This window comes from Daphnia pulex, chromosome 7 (genome assembly GCF_021134715.1).
Source record: "Daphnia pulex isolate KAP4 chromosome 7, ASM2113471v1".
Taxonomy (NCBI): domain Eukaryota; kingdom Metazoa; phylum Arthropoda; class Branchiopoda; order Diplostraca; family Daphniidae; genus Daphnia; species Daphnia pulex.
Window position 1 is genome coordinate 2,211,438 of NC_060023.1, and position 13,893 is coordinate 2,225,330.

At 37.5% G+C, this 13,893-nt stretch overlaps 1 protein-coding gene, 2 long non-coding RNA genes and 2 pseudogenes across 7 annotated transcripts; 2 read left to right on the plus strand and 3 right to left on the minus strand.

Moving 5' to 3' along the window:
• Window positions 1-173: 173 nt before the first annotated feature.
• Window positions 174-2,225, minus strand: LOC124197343 (allatostatin-A receptor-like). 4 transcript variants are annotated; one of them, XM_046592730.1, is made up of 4 exons: window positions 2,028-2,225; window positions 1,337-1,723; window positions 1,169-1,270; window positions 174-952 (listed from the first exon to the last, which is right to left on the minus strand). In XM_046592730.1, the coding sequence occupies exons 1-4, from the start codon at window positions 2,049-2,051 to the stop codon at window positions 797-799; spliced, it is 669 nt and encodes a 222-aa protein (XP_046448686.1). In that variant the 5' UTR covers window positions 2,052-2,225; the 3' UTR covers window positions 174-796. The 4 variants fall into 4 exon arrangements, with proteins under 4 accessions (XP_046448686.1, XP_046448685.1, XP_046448684.1 ...); XM_046592729.1 differs by having other exon boundaries at window positions 174-1,040; window positions 1,355-1,723; window positions 2,028-2,207; XM_046592728.1 differs by having other exon boundaries at window positions 174-1,040; window positions 2,028-2,207.
• A 207-nt stretch (window positions 2,226-2,432) lies between these two features.
• Window positions 2,433-4,423, minus strand: LOC124197350. 2 transcript variants are annotated; one of them, XR_006876111.1, is made up of 6 exons: window positions 4,173-4,423; window positions 3,991-4,083; window positions 3,326-3,916; window positions 3,151-3,264; window positions 2,809-3,085; window positions 2,433-2,721 (listed from the first exon to the last, which is right to left on the minus strand). It is a non-coding gene; the product is annotated as an uncharacterized LOC124197350 (long non-coding RNA). The 2 variants fall into 2 exon arrangements; XR_006876110.1 differs by having other exon boundaries at window positions 3,991-4,100.
• Window positions 4,424-6,078: 1,655 nt separating this feature from the next.
• LOC124197351 lies at window positions 6,079-6,619 on the plus strand. The gene is made up of 2 exons (XR_006876112.1): window positions 6,079-6,198; window positions 6,352-6,619. It is a non-coding gene; the product is annotated as an uncharacterized LOC124197351 (long non-coding RNA).
• A 2,302-nt stretch (window positions 6,620-8,921) lies between these two features.
• Window positions 8,922-11,530, plus strand: LOC124197735 (annotated as a pseudogene).
• On the minus strand, window positions 11,456-13,131 carry LOC124197345 (annotated as a pseudogene).
• Between the last annotated feature and the right edge of the window lie 762 nt (window positions 13,132-13,893).

Here is a 13,893-nt window from a genome sequence, read left to right on the forward strand (position 1 = left end):
TCTATTTTGCGAATAGTTTTAAGGTTTAACAGTTAAATTACTTGGTGTCTGTAATCGACCATTTCAATAATAGATACCGGTTCCCAGATTTAAGGAAAGACATTAAAGAAAATTTGCGTATGTACTGAATAATACTAAAACCTAGTTAATCCTGGCTGATTTAAACTAAATGCTCAGTGTAAGTAGTGCTTTTTGTATTGACCTTGGCGATAACCTTTGCTACATTACATAGTCAAATCACGTAATAAGCGATACTAACTTGCATAACAACAGTCGTGATGTTGAATATGTAACAGCAACTCACGAGCGATAATGAGGACGGCGCCATGGATAAAAATAAGTTTGTCATTTCACATTGATAACAGGTAAATACAAATTTCAAAAATTTCAGTTCCTATGGAAGGTTTTTCTAAAGCTGGTCCACCGAAATTTCAACAGGAATGCAAATTCGAATATATGTAGGTTTGGCTGACATGTCGAGACCTATTAATAGTTCTGACACATTTTAACGAATTGATGCAGCGTGAATTTTAGATAACGAAAGTAAAAGTCGTGCATATTTTTTTTTGTATCATTTGTATTTATTATTACTGTAGTACTGCTGCAACTGTTCGTGGCGACAACAGAGCGACATTTTACCTCGGGCAGTGAATGATTTTTCGGAATGATTTTCGAAAGTTATCCGAAATGAATGCGTACAGAAAGGGGTTCATGCAGGAATTCATGTAAGCTAGTATGTGCGACGTTATTTGTATCACAACGGTAACGGGTGAGGTGTTAAACAAGGCCAGACTTTTCAAAAGCAAATACAGCTGAATGGGGAGCCAACATATGGCGAAAGTGAAAACAACGATGCACACCAGGCGAGTAACACGCATCTTTTTACCGCGCTGACGCCTAACGGAAACACGCCCTCCGGGCGTTGTCCGTCTCCACAAATGCGTGAGCATGCCTACGTATAATCCGCAAATTAGCAAAAGTGGGACGACATAAGAAGTTGCAAAAAATGCGATCTGAAAGGCATAGTAGCTCCATCCTTCCTAAACGAAATAGTTTGTTTGTTTGTTTTTTAATAGAAAAAATTGCGTGATTTAAACAATTTTTTCAATTAATAAGGAGAGTTTACTGTTTACTGTCATTTTCGTAATGTTTGAAAGAATTCAATAACCTTGTGGAGAAACCGACAACCGGTATACTCTTCGCCAGCAAATTGGTACACAACGTGTCCGTGGGCCATCAGTAATGGGACACAGGCCGAGAAAATAACAACCTAAATGGAACGTGAAAATCTGCGCTGTAAGTATGGAGAAATCGGAGAAATTGAAAAGGTTAGTACTTCATGAGAAAGAAATACCCAAGTAACGGCGATTGCCCAATACGTCTTTGTTTTTGTTCGAATAGAGATGGAACTGAGCGGATGGACAACAATTAAATAGCGATCAAGTGACATTAGAACTAAGGTGTAAATACTGGCATTAGCTGTCACGATAACTAGATATTGGACAATTTTACACCAGACCTCACCAAACGGCCAAAAGAGTAGAGCGTAATCCGAGGCAGTGAACGGAACGCAAAATACAATAAATAAAATATCGGCAAGTGCTAAATTGACGATGAGCAGGTTGGTTGTGCTACGCATTCGCGAATTGGCAACGACCACCGTTACAACTAGGGCATTACCGAAGAACCCAACTATGGCAATAATTCCAAATATGACGGGTACCTTGAACGAGAAATAAATTCAACATCAAGCACACATGACAATTAGTTCAAAAGGGATAGTGTTTTTAGTTACATGAGTTAATCGAGGATCCTAAATGAGGTAATTTTTTGTAGATAATAGTAATAATGTTTTTATCTAGATAATTGGAGCTCCATTAGCGAATCAAATACCTCACAAGGCAAGTATCGACTATCGAGATAGTCTAGTTAAACTAACGGACCTCGATTAGCTATGTACCCAAATAACAGGAACCCTATTTGAAATGAAATCAATTGGAGTTGCTAAATAAGGTCAAATTCCATACCACTATAGAAATTATGTGTAGCATAGCAAAAACATGGAAATTCAATCATTTATGCATTCTTCTACCACAGAGCATTTTTTTGTTTAATAATGTCGTAACAAAACTTGAAAAACTAAACTCTGATTTCGCTTAACTTGAGCCAACAGGAAATAAATTACGCCCAACGCGCAAGTGGTACGGCGTAACACGCTAACGAACACACAATTGAGATTTTTATTTTTACAAACCTTATATAACATCCGATTATTGAGGAGGGGGTCCATGCGCTTACACACACACGATGTGCGATGTGCCCGCACATCGTGCAACAACACTATAGGGGTCCAAAACATTATGGCAAATTGGCAATCAACATTTATTTGAAATTTCAGCATGTTAGCAGCTGCTGGCTGGCTGCTGGCCCCTATACATTGCCAGACTGATTTGTGATTTCCAAGTCACGGCCTCACGGGTAAAAACTAAAAAGTAATTTTAAAAATACAACTATCAGGTAAACTTAAATGACAATTTTTTAGCCTTCAATTTTCGTGTAAGTGCAGTTTATTATGGCAAGTTTTTAGTTATCTAATATAAATAAACCTCAACCCAACTTTTTGCTGTTTTCACGCATTGTGGTGCCATCTAGTAGAAGGAGATATAATCGATTTGGCATCGATCTTGAAAATAGCAGCATTACTTTCCAGCGGAAGTTCGTCTGCAGTAAACAAATCAGAAATCGAAACGTTACGTCCGGTCACGTCTTACAGTTAGGTTAGGTTAAAGAAGGTGGCTTGTTTAATACCGACTTGCCATAATGTTGTGTGTTAGTTTCAGCATTTGGGCATACTGAGCATTTGGCAAAAACGTCCGTTCACGAAAAATTATCTTTCTTTTTCCATTGCCCAATGTGCAGTATCCTTCAAAAGAATCCGAACGACAATTTGTTTTTTTCAAAAAGCCACCTATCCATATTGCGGGGAACTGGATTTGGTTTATAGGCCGAATTTGGGGGGTTAGGAAGTAAAGCGAAGTTCATCACCGCTCAAGTACCCACCAGGTACAACGAACACATTGTCCACCTACAAAAAGATGATTGTTAGTTGTCAGTGAAGGATTTTTTACATTCTCATTCCAACAAAACAACCTCATAGTCATCGTATGGCTCATTTTCTCCGCCTTCACTTTCCGAATCGGTCGAAGGTTTGTCTGGTTCAACTTCCCATTCGTCATCAGAATCGACATCGTAATCGAATATATTCTGTAGAAAAGATGGCGTACATTTATTGCTTTATTCATGTTTTCTTTCAAATAATACATACCTCTTTGCCGAAAGGACGTCTTGGGCCCACTGAATGACTAGATTTTGACAAGTGTCATCAATGTACACAGATCTAGTGTCTTGTGATTTTCCTCTAGGACTTCACACAAGTTTCTCATGAATACTAACCTTTTTCATATTTTGAAGGTTAACATTTTTCACAGAATGAAGTAAGTTTAGAACCAGAAAAACTGAAAGATGAATTAGTGTACTTGTTATTTTTTCTATTGTTGGGTGTTCTTACCTGAGAGTTCAATTGTGGTTTTGCTAACCCTACAGAAGAGCCCCCACCTTCTGTCCCCTTGCTGAATGATTCTTCAACTTTACCAATATTTGGTGCCTCCCGAGTCGTTCGCTGCCAAACTGAGAAATAGTAGGTTTGAATACCTTTTTGAACCAAAAACGAACGTTCGAGAAAATCGATACGCGCGTCGTAATTCTTTTTCTTTTCTGCTTCCTTGTTCTTCTTTTCTTCTTCTTTGTTTTTCATCTCGGCTACTCTTTCTTCTGCTCTCTTTTTCTTTTCTTCTTCTTTTTCTCTCCTCAATTGTTCCTTAAGTACTTTCTCCTCTGCAATTTTTATTTCTCTAGCCTAAACAAATTGAAAAAAAATGAATGAACAAATATTCAAATAAATGAAATAGTTTCGTTATTGTGGATGTTCACTTTGGTCTTCTGTTTGATTGCAGCGGTGACCCCTCCTTCTGCTGTAATGGCTGGATTGCTCTCCGATTTCATATCACTTTTGTCACATTCTTCCTTTACATTATTTGCATCTATGTAATTATAAAAACAAAAACAACCACATTTAATTTCCCATCTCTTTACTGCTATCCAGTTCTGCATACCTAAACTTGATTTGTGTGGTTGGACGGACTGTGTTACCATGTTATTGTCAAAACCATCATCCAGTTCAGAATCATCCAAGACATCTTCTCGTGCTAATTGACTCTCAGCAGCCTTATTCACTTTGATGTTCTGTTTTGGTGCCTCACGAGTCGTTCGCTGCCGAACTGATAATGAGATGTTCGGTTTGAATTCCTTCTTTGGTTTTGCAGCCCCTTTATCAGTCCAAAAGAGGGTAGACCTACTATGATCCCTTTCACCACTAGATCTAAAAATTAACTGTTTTTAAAAACAATGTTTTATTTGAAAATGTAAAGGTCCCTGATCCAAAGGCATTCATCCGGGCCATGGCTTCCTTAAAGAGATCTGAATGATTTTTGCTCATTTTTAATCTTGGCAATAGATTTAATCATCACAAATCACAAAACGCCAAAACTGACCAAGAGTCTGGGGCACTGAAGAGGGACATCAAATCAAGAACTCCAAAAATTTGAGCTGTGACTGTGCATAGCCTACTAAATGACCTAGTTCAAGCCTGTTCCATTGGGCTCTAAAAGTGACCGACGCCTCAGGCTATGGGAGGAGCTTATTCCAGAATGGACACTAGCGACTCCACCAAAGAGTTTTGGAACTTCATTGGGTTTTTGTTTTGTAAACAGTTTTGTTTTGTTTGTTAGACATTTACTCTTTTGAAAGTGTTGGACATTAAAGACGTTGACAATGATTGAATGGTTTGAAAAATTCTCTATTGCAAGCCTTCTGTTCAGTTTCATGGTAAGTAGCATAAGTAAACAAAAATCATTACATTAAGAAATGTATAATGTGTCATGGTTTTCTTAAACTTTGCCTTATGAAAAGGCTCTGTATTTTTGGTTCAAAGGCTTTGATTTGAAATTTATCTTTGGCATTTCTTTATCTGTTTTCTCGTTGCCAAAATTAGTAAATGCTGGACGTAAAAACTTAGCCAGTATCCATCTAATCATCTTTTCATTGTGTTTAGGTGACTTATCCCCACAACTCATTGTGTCACATTTCATTAAAAAAGGAGTTAAGAAATTTGTGAAATCTTCCTGCATATGTGTTGTTTCGATAATTGAATAAAAAGGCGCATTAAGTCATAATGAAGCCCTTAGGTTATAAAATAATAATGAAGCCCTTCGGTTATAAAGCCTATAATTAGGCTAAACGGAACGCAAAATCAAAAATCGCTGGTTTCTTTCTTCATAAATCTTAAAAGAAATAGAATCTGAATTATTTTTCTGTATTTTCATATATAATTTTGAAAGATTCACTATAATGGAACTAAGCGATCAAACCAAGTAATATTTGGCGGAAATTTAAAAATATAGAAACATGTGTATATTTTTCAAAAAGTTGTTCTTCGTCTCCAGTAGATTGCGCCACAGTCCATTCGACCTAGAAAAAAAGGAGGCAGGACATCGGTCAAAACCAATGCACGGGCGAGATAGCCATGGAGCAGGCTTTGACAAGTCACATTTAGACATTTAGTAGGCTATGGACTGTGCAACTAACTTAAGATTCAAAACGGGCCCCCCTATATCGTGTACGCATCACCGTGTACGCATACTGCCTATATCGTGTCATCTACCGTGTATTTGCTCAACTCCTCCCCGAAGGGGGAGGAGCCTAGGGCCGTGTCAAGTACACGATTTCTCCTAAATCGTGTATTCGTGTCGTGCCGAATGAAAGATATTTTTGTAGTGTTTTACAACAATTTGAGGTGATATGTTACTAGTAAGTATTTAAAAAAAAATAAGAATCATATTAGAAAAGGTAGGTTACAGTTAATTCATTAAGGTTTTTTCTTTTCTGTAAGTGACATTTAATGAAGGTTTATCTACAATGGTAAATATTGACACGTAACACAGCTACAAATTTTATATTCTTTTCTGCATGTAATATTTCTTTTCTTTCTCATACACAGGAAGCTTTCAGACAAAAATTCAAAGTTGAGGTGATTTAAGTATCTTACTGCTATTTGGCTTCATGTCAGTGGATATCGTACAGGTTTTCTTTTGACATAACTGAATACGTTACACTACTAAGCTGTTCATAGTTAACTCCTTTTATTTTTGTTATAGGTATTTAGTAACTTTAACCTGAAGTATTACAAGTTCAGCTGTTAAATTCTTTCGAAATATTTCAAATATTTGTGGAAAGTTCAAGTCATTCCTGTGAGTGAAGAAAGCTTCCCCGTTCCTTACCTGGAAAAATTTTGCTCAAGTATTTCAAGTCTATTATTTCTGTCTCTCAGCATGAACAATTTGAAGCATTAACTTGTTTAGTTTATTGATGTCTTTCAGTTGAGATGTATCAATGTAAAAGGCAGGTCAACATGAAATGTACAATTTGTTATGTAACACTGCTGAAGCGTTATTTTGTCTGTTATTATCCCTTTACATTCCACAATAAAGAAAATTTAGCATAGTGTTTGTAAGGGTAGACAAGGGTAGACAAATATTCAGCTTACATTTAAGTGTTTAACCATATTCACGTCTTTGGAAGGATGATGAAGAAACACTATAGAGGTAAATCTATTGATAAAGGTATATAATATTTATATATTATATACGACTTATACAATTTATACATCGTTTATCCCCACGTTTGGGACCCTACCATTTTGGTTGTAAAAAGCTTTATTTAAATAAAACAACTATTGTTACTTTGTGCTACATGGCGATTTTAAAACACAGTCAGTCAGAACTAGTTTTTTTTTCTTTTTTACAATGTATTGTTCTTTATTAACCATGAAGATGAACGAAGGTAAACCATTATTATTTGCAAGATGTGCAGTACCATTTAACATGTTTCGGCTTCGCTGGGTAATCTTCTACACACATTCGATGAAACCATCCTTCACACTTGTCACACTCGATAAGATCCCAATCTTTCCCACCACTCTTGTACTCAATCCTTCGACAATAGCAGTAAACTGGTATATTTCTTGACGGAATGCGGCTAGTGCTTCTTCGCTTTTCACCAGGGAAGATTGTCATTTCCTGATTAACGAAACAGTTGAAAAGATGTTTCCTTATTTCATTGCCATTAAATTGGTAATGAATGGGATCAATGTCGTTGGCAATTGCTGTTGCAAACGCGATAGCAAGAACCCCACAATCTCCAATTTCTTTATCCAACATTCGCTGGCATGGTGCTATCTGGTAAGTCATGGTACGGTCTGTGGTCTTCACCAACGATGACATACAAGCCAAAACCGGTTGTCTTCCGTCTTCAAAAAAATTCATGCTGTAAAAGATATAGAGTAATTTTTAAATGATTATCTATGTATATAATAGTTATATAATGTAATGTATATATAATATATATAATACATATAAACAACATTCTAAATAATATTGAAATTTTAAATTTGTGGAAAACAATGGTAACAATTCCACATTTGCTCTTATTAATTTAATAACATTTCCCTTAATCTAACAGTATTGATGGTTTCATACCTATCGTAAACGCGAATTGCGCTACCACCACCAAAAAAACCTTTTGCAACAACCAGCCAGTGACCCGGGTTGTGCAGTATTTGGATCCATTTTTCTTTATCGGGAACCGGGTAATTAGCCAATTGCGACAACCTCACTGACATGAAGCCACCAATATTAGGAAACTGCCGACGTAGGATTGTTGAAGCGGCATCCATGTGGTAATCCATGAACCAAGACCTCGGAATCAAGATTTCATTCATTTCCTTTTCAGATAGTTTTTCATCAGAAAACACCGTCCTTTGTATCTAATGTACAAAACATTATATATTATACCATTTATATTATTACGTATAACCTATTGTCTCTATATGTGAAAATGTAACTTGAATTAAAAAATTAGGCCTACCTCACGCCTTGCGTGTGGATCTACATTGATTTCTTTCGATGGAATAGTTACATCGATCTCGTCGATTCCTTTTACCGCACCTTCCTGGACAGATGAAACACAGTCATCTTTTGGAATGGAGATGTCATTTTTGTTTTGGGCAGACATCTTTTCGTCGCCACTTTCTTCGGAAGCCGGAGATATAGGACCGGTCGAAATAGGCCCCGACGAAATAGGCCCGGCAAATAGGACCGGTCGAAATAGGACCCTACGAAATAGGCCCACTTTTAAAATATTTTTAAAGCGGTCCTATTTCTCCGTCAAAGTGGGCCTATTTCTCCCAATTATTTCTAAGTTCCATAAGGTACTCTGAAATATTTTCAAAAAATATTCGACCTTCTCCACATGAGCGAGAAGGCGGAATATTCAACGAAGGATCCGCCACCGCTTATATTCATTGCCGTAGCTCAAACCACGATGAGTGAATTCACACATTGCCGTTTCGTTTTTCACATGTTAGGTAGCTGATTTCCGTCTTTATTTTTTTATGAACGTATTCCCCTTGATCTTAACTGTAAAATTCATTTTTTACAAACGTCGTTTTCACTTATTAACTATCGCTAATTTAAAAAAATGAACAAATTTTCGTGTTTTCTTCGCCATTTATTTGTTCCGTAGCTCGATCCCCCCTTCAGCGGCTCAGCCTTGAACGCGTCTCTCCCCTTCAGCGGCTCAGCCTTGAACGCGTCTATCCCCCCTCTACCTATGCCAGTACTCAGGTGAAGTAGGAAATGAACATGTTTGATGAAATAAATCTTACGGATTGATTTCAAACATATCCATAACAATTTCATGTTTTTTTTAAAGCAACAAACGCATATCACTTTTAAGTTTCTTGTTTTATGGGGCTGACGCGAGGTGCTGCTCAAGCCGGCCAGAAGGGTGGTCGAGCGGGGGAGGCTGCACGCACTCATGGGAGAGGGGTGAGTGAAGGGGGGTTTACCTGGGCCATACCATACAGTCCCATCTTTTCCCTTCTACGTACATGTCAACGGATGGTCTAGTGGTTAGCAACTCGGGGTAATAATCTCAAGTGCCGGTGTTCGAATCTCGGCCATGTCGATTAAGATTTTTATTTACAAAATATTTTAGAAAAATTAATAGCTCAACAGCATAAAGCGGTGTGGAACTATCCTGGCGAAATTGATCGTTTTTTGTTTTTTTAATTGATGATATATACATTAATTGATTTAATATACAGCACGAAAAGGAAATTTCTATTATAGTTGAATACCAAATGTGGTTTTGAAGATTTCCATCTATCGGTGATAGTGGCGTCACTAGCGTGGTTCAATAGCGTCATAAAGATGGCGTCATCTGCTCATCGTCAACTTCAGCGTTTAATTTACAAATAAGAAATAGAAATCTTATAAAAAAATTAAAATAGCTTCAACATGTGTACATTTTATTTTTAATCATTTTAAAATTTGAATTGCAATTTTCGTTACATTTGATCTGTAAGAATTCGATTCTGAATCATTTTCATTTCAAATCGATTCACACACATAGCAGACGCTAACACATCAAGCGTCATCAATAGCGTGGTCTGTGGTGCAATGCTATCGCTGGAGTAAGGCGTTTACCTTCAATTCGGGTATGTTAGAGAACTCTTATCATGTTATTTTCAATCTTTAGTTAATACTATTGTTATTATCAACTTGTGTGGATAGGTAGCGTCATGATTGGCCTACCCTGATGGCGTCATGATCGCTGCTGATTGCCTTTCAAATAGGTTTTCAGCATTCTGCTTACACCTTTGGCATAGAGTCACATATTTCACAATCCAACATCAATTGGTACCAACAGCAGCCCTTCTCTCCATCATCCAGAAGGGTCTGAGATCAGTGTTGGAGATGTGTGTGACAATTTTAATATGATGAAATTTATCTACCACCAAATTTTTACTCTTTTATGTTTTTGTTTTCCAGGATGGTTCGGAACAACCCATGGAAAGCTTATCACTCATTGATGCTGTGATGCCTGATGTTGTTGCAAGTCGTTAACAGCAAACACAGAACAATCAGAAACCAAAGTGGTAAGACAGAACCACCAAATTCCAATGGAGATGAACCCATGCATTCCTATCGTAAGATAGTCAATACTTTTTTTTTATCCCCTGAACTGCTTACTTATTTTCCCTTCAACTATTTAATGAAGGCTGGGAAGAGGAAACAGGAGTAGAGATACCTGCCAGCAAATCTACTGTACTTCGTGGCCATGAATCTGAAGTTTTCATCTGTCTGCGCCTGAACCCAACAACATTCAGAAGGGTGGAACTGAAGTTCCGAGCATCAAAGATGTCACCTCACTTGACTGGTATGTAAGTTTTTTTCTTATAACTTAAGCGCCAAATAGTTTGCTGTGTAATAACAGAGTTCTTTTTTTTTTTTTTAGTGTGATGGAACTCTTCCTGCAACTGGCTCTTACGATGGTTACGCTCGCATTTGGACAACTGATGGAAGATTAGCTAGCACTTTGGGACAGCATAAAGGACCTACTGTCGCACTAAAATGGAACAAAAATGGCAACTATATCCTCAGTGCTGGATTCGACAAAGTAGACTTAAGTTTTCATTTTTTAAAACGAAAACTGTTGATATTAATGTATTTCTTTCATTAGACGGCCATCATTTGGGACGCTTCAACGAGTCAGTGCACGCAGCAGTTTGCTTTCCATTCCGCCCCAGCACTCGACGTAGATTGGCAGTCGAATGTCAGTTTTGCCTCATGCTCCACTGACCAGTGTATTCATGTTTGTAAGCTGGGCAGTGACAAGCCAACCAAATCTTTCCAAGGACATACGGCAACCATATGCTTATTTCTCTTGCGAATTTGTGAATGATTAAAAGAGAAATATTTTTGTTGTTTCTCTAGAATGAAGTAAACGCTATCAAGTGGGATCCTCAGGGTAATCTTTTGGCTTCCTGTTCTGACGATATGACGCTCAAGGTAAAGTGCAAGTTCATTCTTGTCAAAATACTATCAAATCAAATGTGTCCGATCCTTTTCCTAGATATGGTCCATGAAACAAGACACTTGTGTTCATGATTTGCAAGCACACAACAAGGAAATCTACACCATAAAATGGAGTCCTACCGGCCTTTGAACAAATAACCTAAACATGAATCTGATTTTGGCTAGCGCTTCGTAACGAATGCTAATCAGGTCATTACATAACATACGGAGCATTAAAGGTGAAGACTTAGCGGTAATCTGGTTACCAAGGCCTTTTAGGTTTTATCGTCGCTGCGACACTGACACGCCTCTCAATAATAAAGAAGAAAAAACCTTATGAAACATTATGAATGGTTAAATTAAATGTAGGTAAAATGCGTCACGTTGAATTTATCACTAATAGCAAACTACAAACGTAGTTAATGGAGTCAAACGTTTATTCTGTTATCTTTCTGCCGATGAATACAGAATCACTTTTATTTGAATAACTAATAATAGAACGGTTGTTTTTTTTCTTTTTACTTTTTTTAACAAGTTCAACTTTAAATCGAGACTGTCTTTCCATGCCACGCAGATGCATCCTTTGAATCTCCTGCGATAATATTAGACCATGTTAAACTTGTTTCATCTCCAGCGCTTGTACTCCATCCCAGCCATTGAGAATATAAAATTACCGTATATAAAAACTTTGAGTTGGCTTCCCGTTTTTTAAATATTCAAATTAATTACCGGTCTTCCTGCGTTTTATTATGGATAGCAAACTGCTGCGTGCACTGGCCCGTTGAAGCGTCCCAAATGATGGCCGTCTAATGAAAGAAATACATTAATATCAACAGTTTTCGTTTTAAAAAATGAAAACTTAAGTCTACTTAGTCGACTCCAGCACTGAGGATATAGTTGCACTTTTTGTTCCATTTTAGTGTGAAATAAGTCTTTTATGCTGTCCCAAAGTGCTAGCTAATCTATCAGTTGTCCAAATGCGAGCGTAATCATCGTAAGAGCCAGTTACAAGAAGAGTTCCATCACACTAAGAAAAAAAGAACACTATTATTACACAGCTAACTATTTGGCACTTAGGGTATAAGAAAAAACGTACATTCCAGTCAAGTGAGGTGACATTTTTGTTGCTCGGCATTTCAGTTCCACCCTTCTGAATGCAATGACTAATAACAAATTGAGTTGGTGAAGATGGGTTTTCATTCATGTTCCAAATTCTGGCACTACTATCACCAGAGCCAGAAGCCAATAAATCAGTTGTTGGGTTGAGGCGCAGATGAAAACTTCAGATTCATGGCCACGTAGTACAGTTGATTTGCTGGCAGGTATCTCTACTCCTGTTTCCTCTTCCCAGCCTTCATTAAATAGTTGAAGGGAAAATAAGTAAGTATTAAGGGGATCAAAGAAAAGTATTGACCATCTTACGATAGGAATGCATGGGTTCATCTCCTGGAATTTGGTGGTTCTGTCTTTACCACTTGTGGTTTCTGATTGTTCTGTGTTTGCTGTTAACGACTTGCAACAACATCAGGCATCACAGCATCAATGAGTGATAAGCTTTCCATGGGTTGTTCCGAACCATCCTGGAAAACAAAAACATAAAAGAGTAAAAATTTGGTGGTAGATAAATTTCATCATATTAAAATTGTCACACACATCTCCAACACTGATCTCAGACCCTTCTGGATGATGGAGAGAAGGGCTGCTGTTGGTACCAATTGATGTTGGATTGTGAAATATGTGACTCTATGCCAAAGGTGTAAGCAGAATGCTGAAAACCTATTTGAAAGGCAATCAGCAGCGATCATGACGCCATCAGGGTAGGCCAATCATGACGCTACCTATCCACACAAGTTGATAATAACAATAGTATTAACTAAAGATTGAAAATAACATGATAAGAGTTCTCTAACATACCCGAATTGAAGGTAAACGCCTTACTCCAGCGATAGCATTGCACCACAGACCACGCTATTGATGACGCTTGATGTGTTAGCGTCTGCTATGTGTGTGAATCGATTTGAAATGAAAATGATTCAGAATCGAATTCTTACAGATCAAATGTAACGAAAATTGCAATTCAAATTTTAAAATGATTAAAAATAAAATGTACACATGTTGAAGCTATTTTAATTTTTTTATAAGATTTCTATTTCTTATTTGTAAATTAAACGCTGAAGTTGACGATGAGCAGATGACGCCATCTTTATGACGCTATTGAACCACGCTAGTGACGCCACTATCACCGATAGATGGAAATCTTCAAAACCACATTTGGTATTCAACTATAATAGAAATTTCCTTTTCGTGCTGTATATTAAATCAATTAATGTATATATCATCAATTAAAAAAACAAAAAACGATCAATTTCGCCAGGATAGTTCCACACCGCTTTATGCTGTTGAGCTATTAATTTTTCTAAAATATTTTGTAAATAAAAATCTTAATCGACATGGCCGAGATTCGAACACCGGCACTTGAGATTATTACCCCGAGTTGATAACCACTAGACCATCCGTTGACATGTACGTGGAAGGGAAAAGATGGGACTGTATGGTATGGCCCAGGTAAACCCCCCTTCACTCACCCCTCTCCCATGAGTGCGTGCAGCCTCCCCCGCTCGACCACCCTTCTGGCCGGCTTGAGCAGCACCTCGCGTCAGCCCCATAAAACAAGAAACTTAAAAGTGATATGCGTTTGTTGCTTTAAAAAAAACATGAAATTGTTATGGATATGTTTGAAATCAATCCGTAAGATTTATTTCATCAAACATGTTCATTTCCTACTTCACCTGAGTACTGGCATAGGTAGAGGGGGGATAGACGCGTTCAAGGCTGAGCCGCTGAAGGGGAGAGACGCGTT

Excerpts from the sequence above, each read along its gene's own strand:
- LOC124197343 (XM_046592728.1), bottom strand. The coding sequence starts at position 2,051 with ATGCTACACATAATTTCTATAGTG. Across the intron at positions 1,724-2,027 it reads TACACATAATTTCTATAGTG|GTACCCGTCATATTTGGAAT; the intron begins GTATGGAATTTG and ends TTCTCGTTCAAG. Across the intron at positions 1,271-1,336 it reads GGGTATTTCTTTCTCATGAA|GTTGTTATTTTCTCGGCCTG; the intron begins GTACTAACCTTT and ends CGTTCCATTTAG.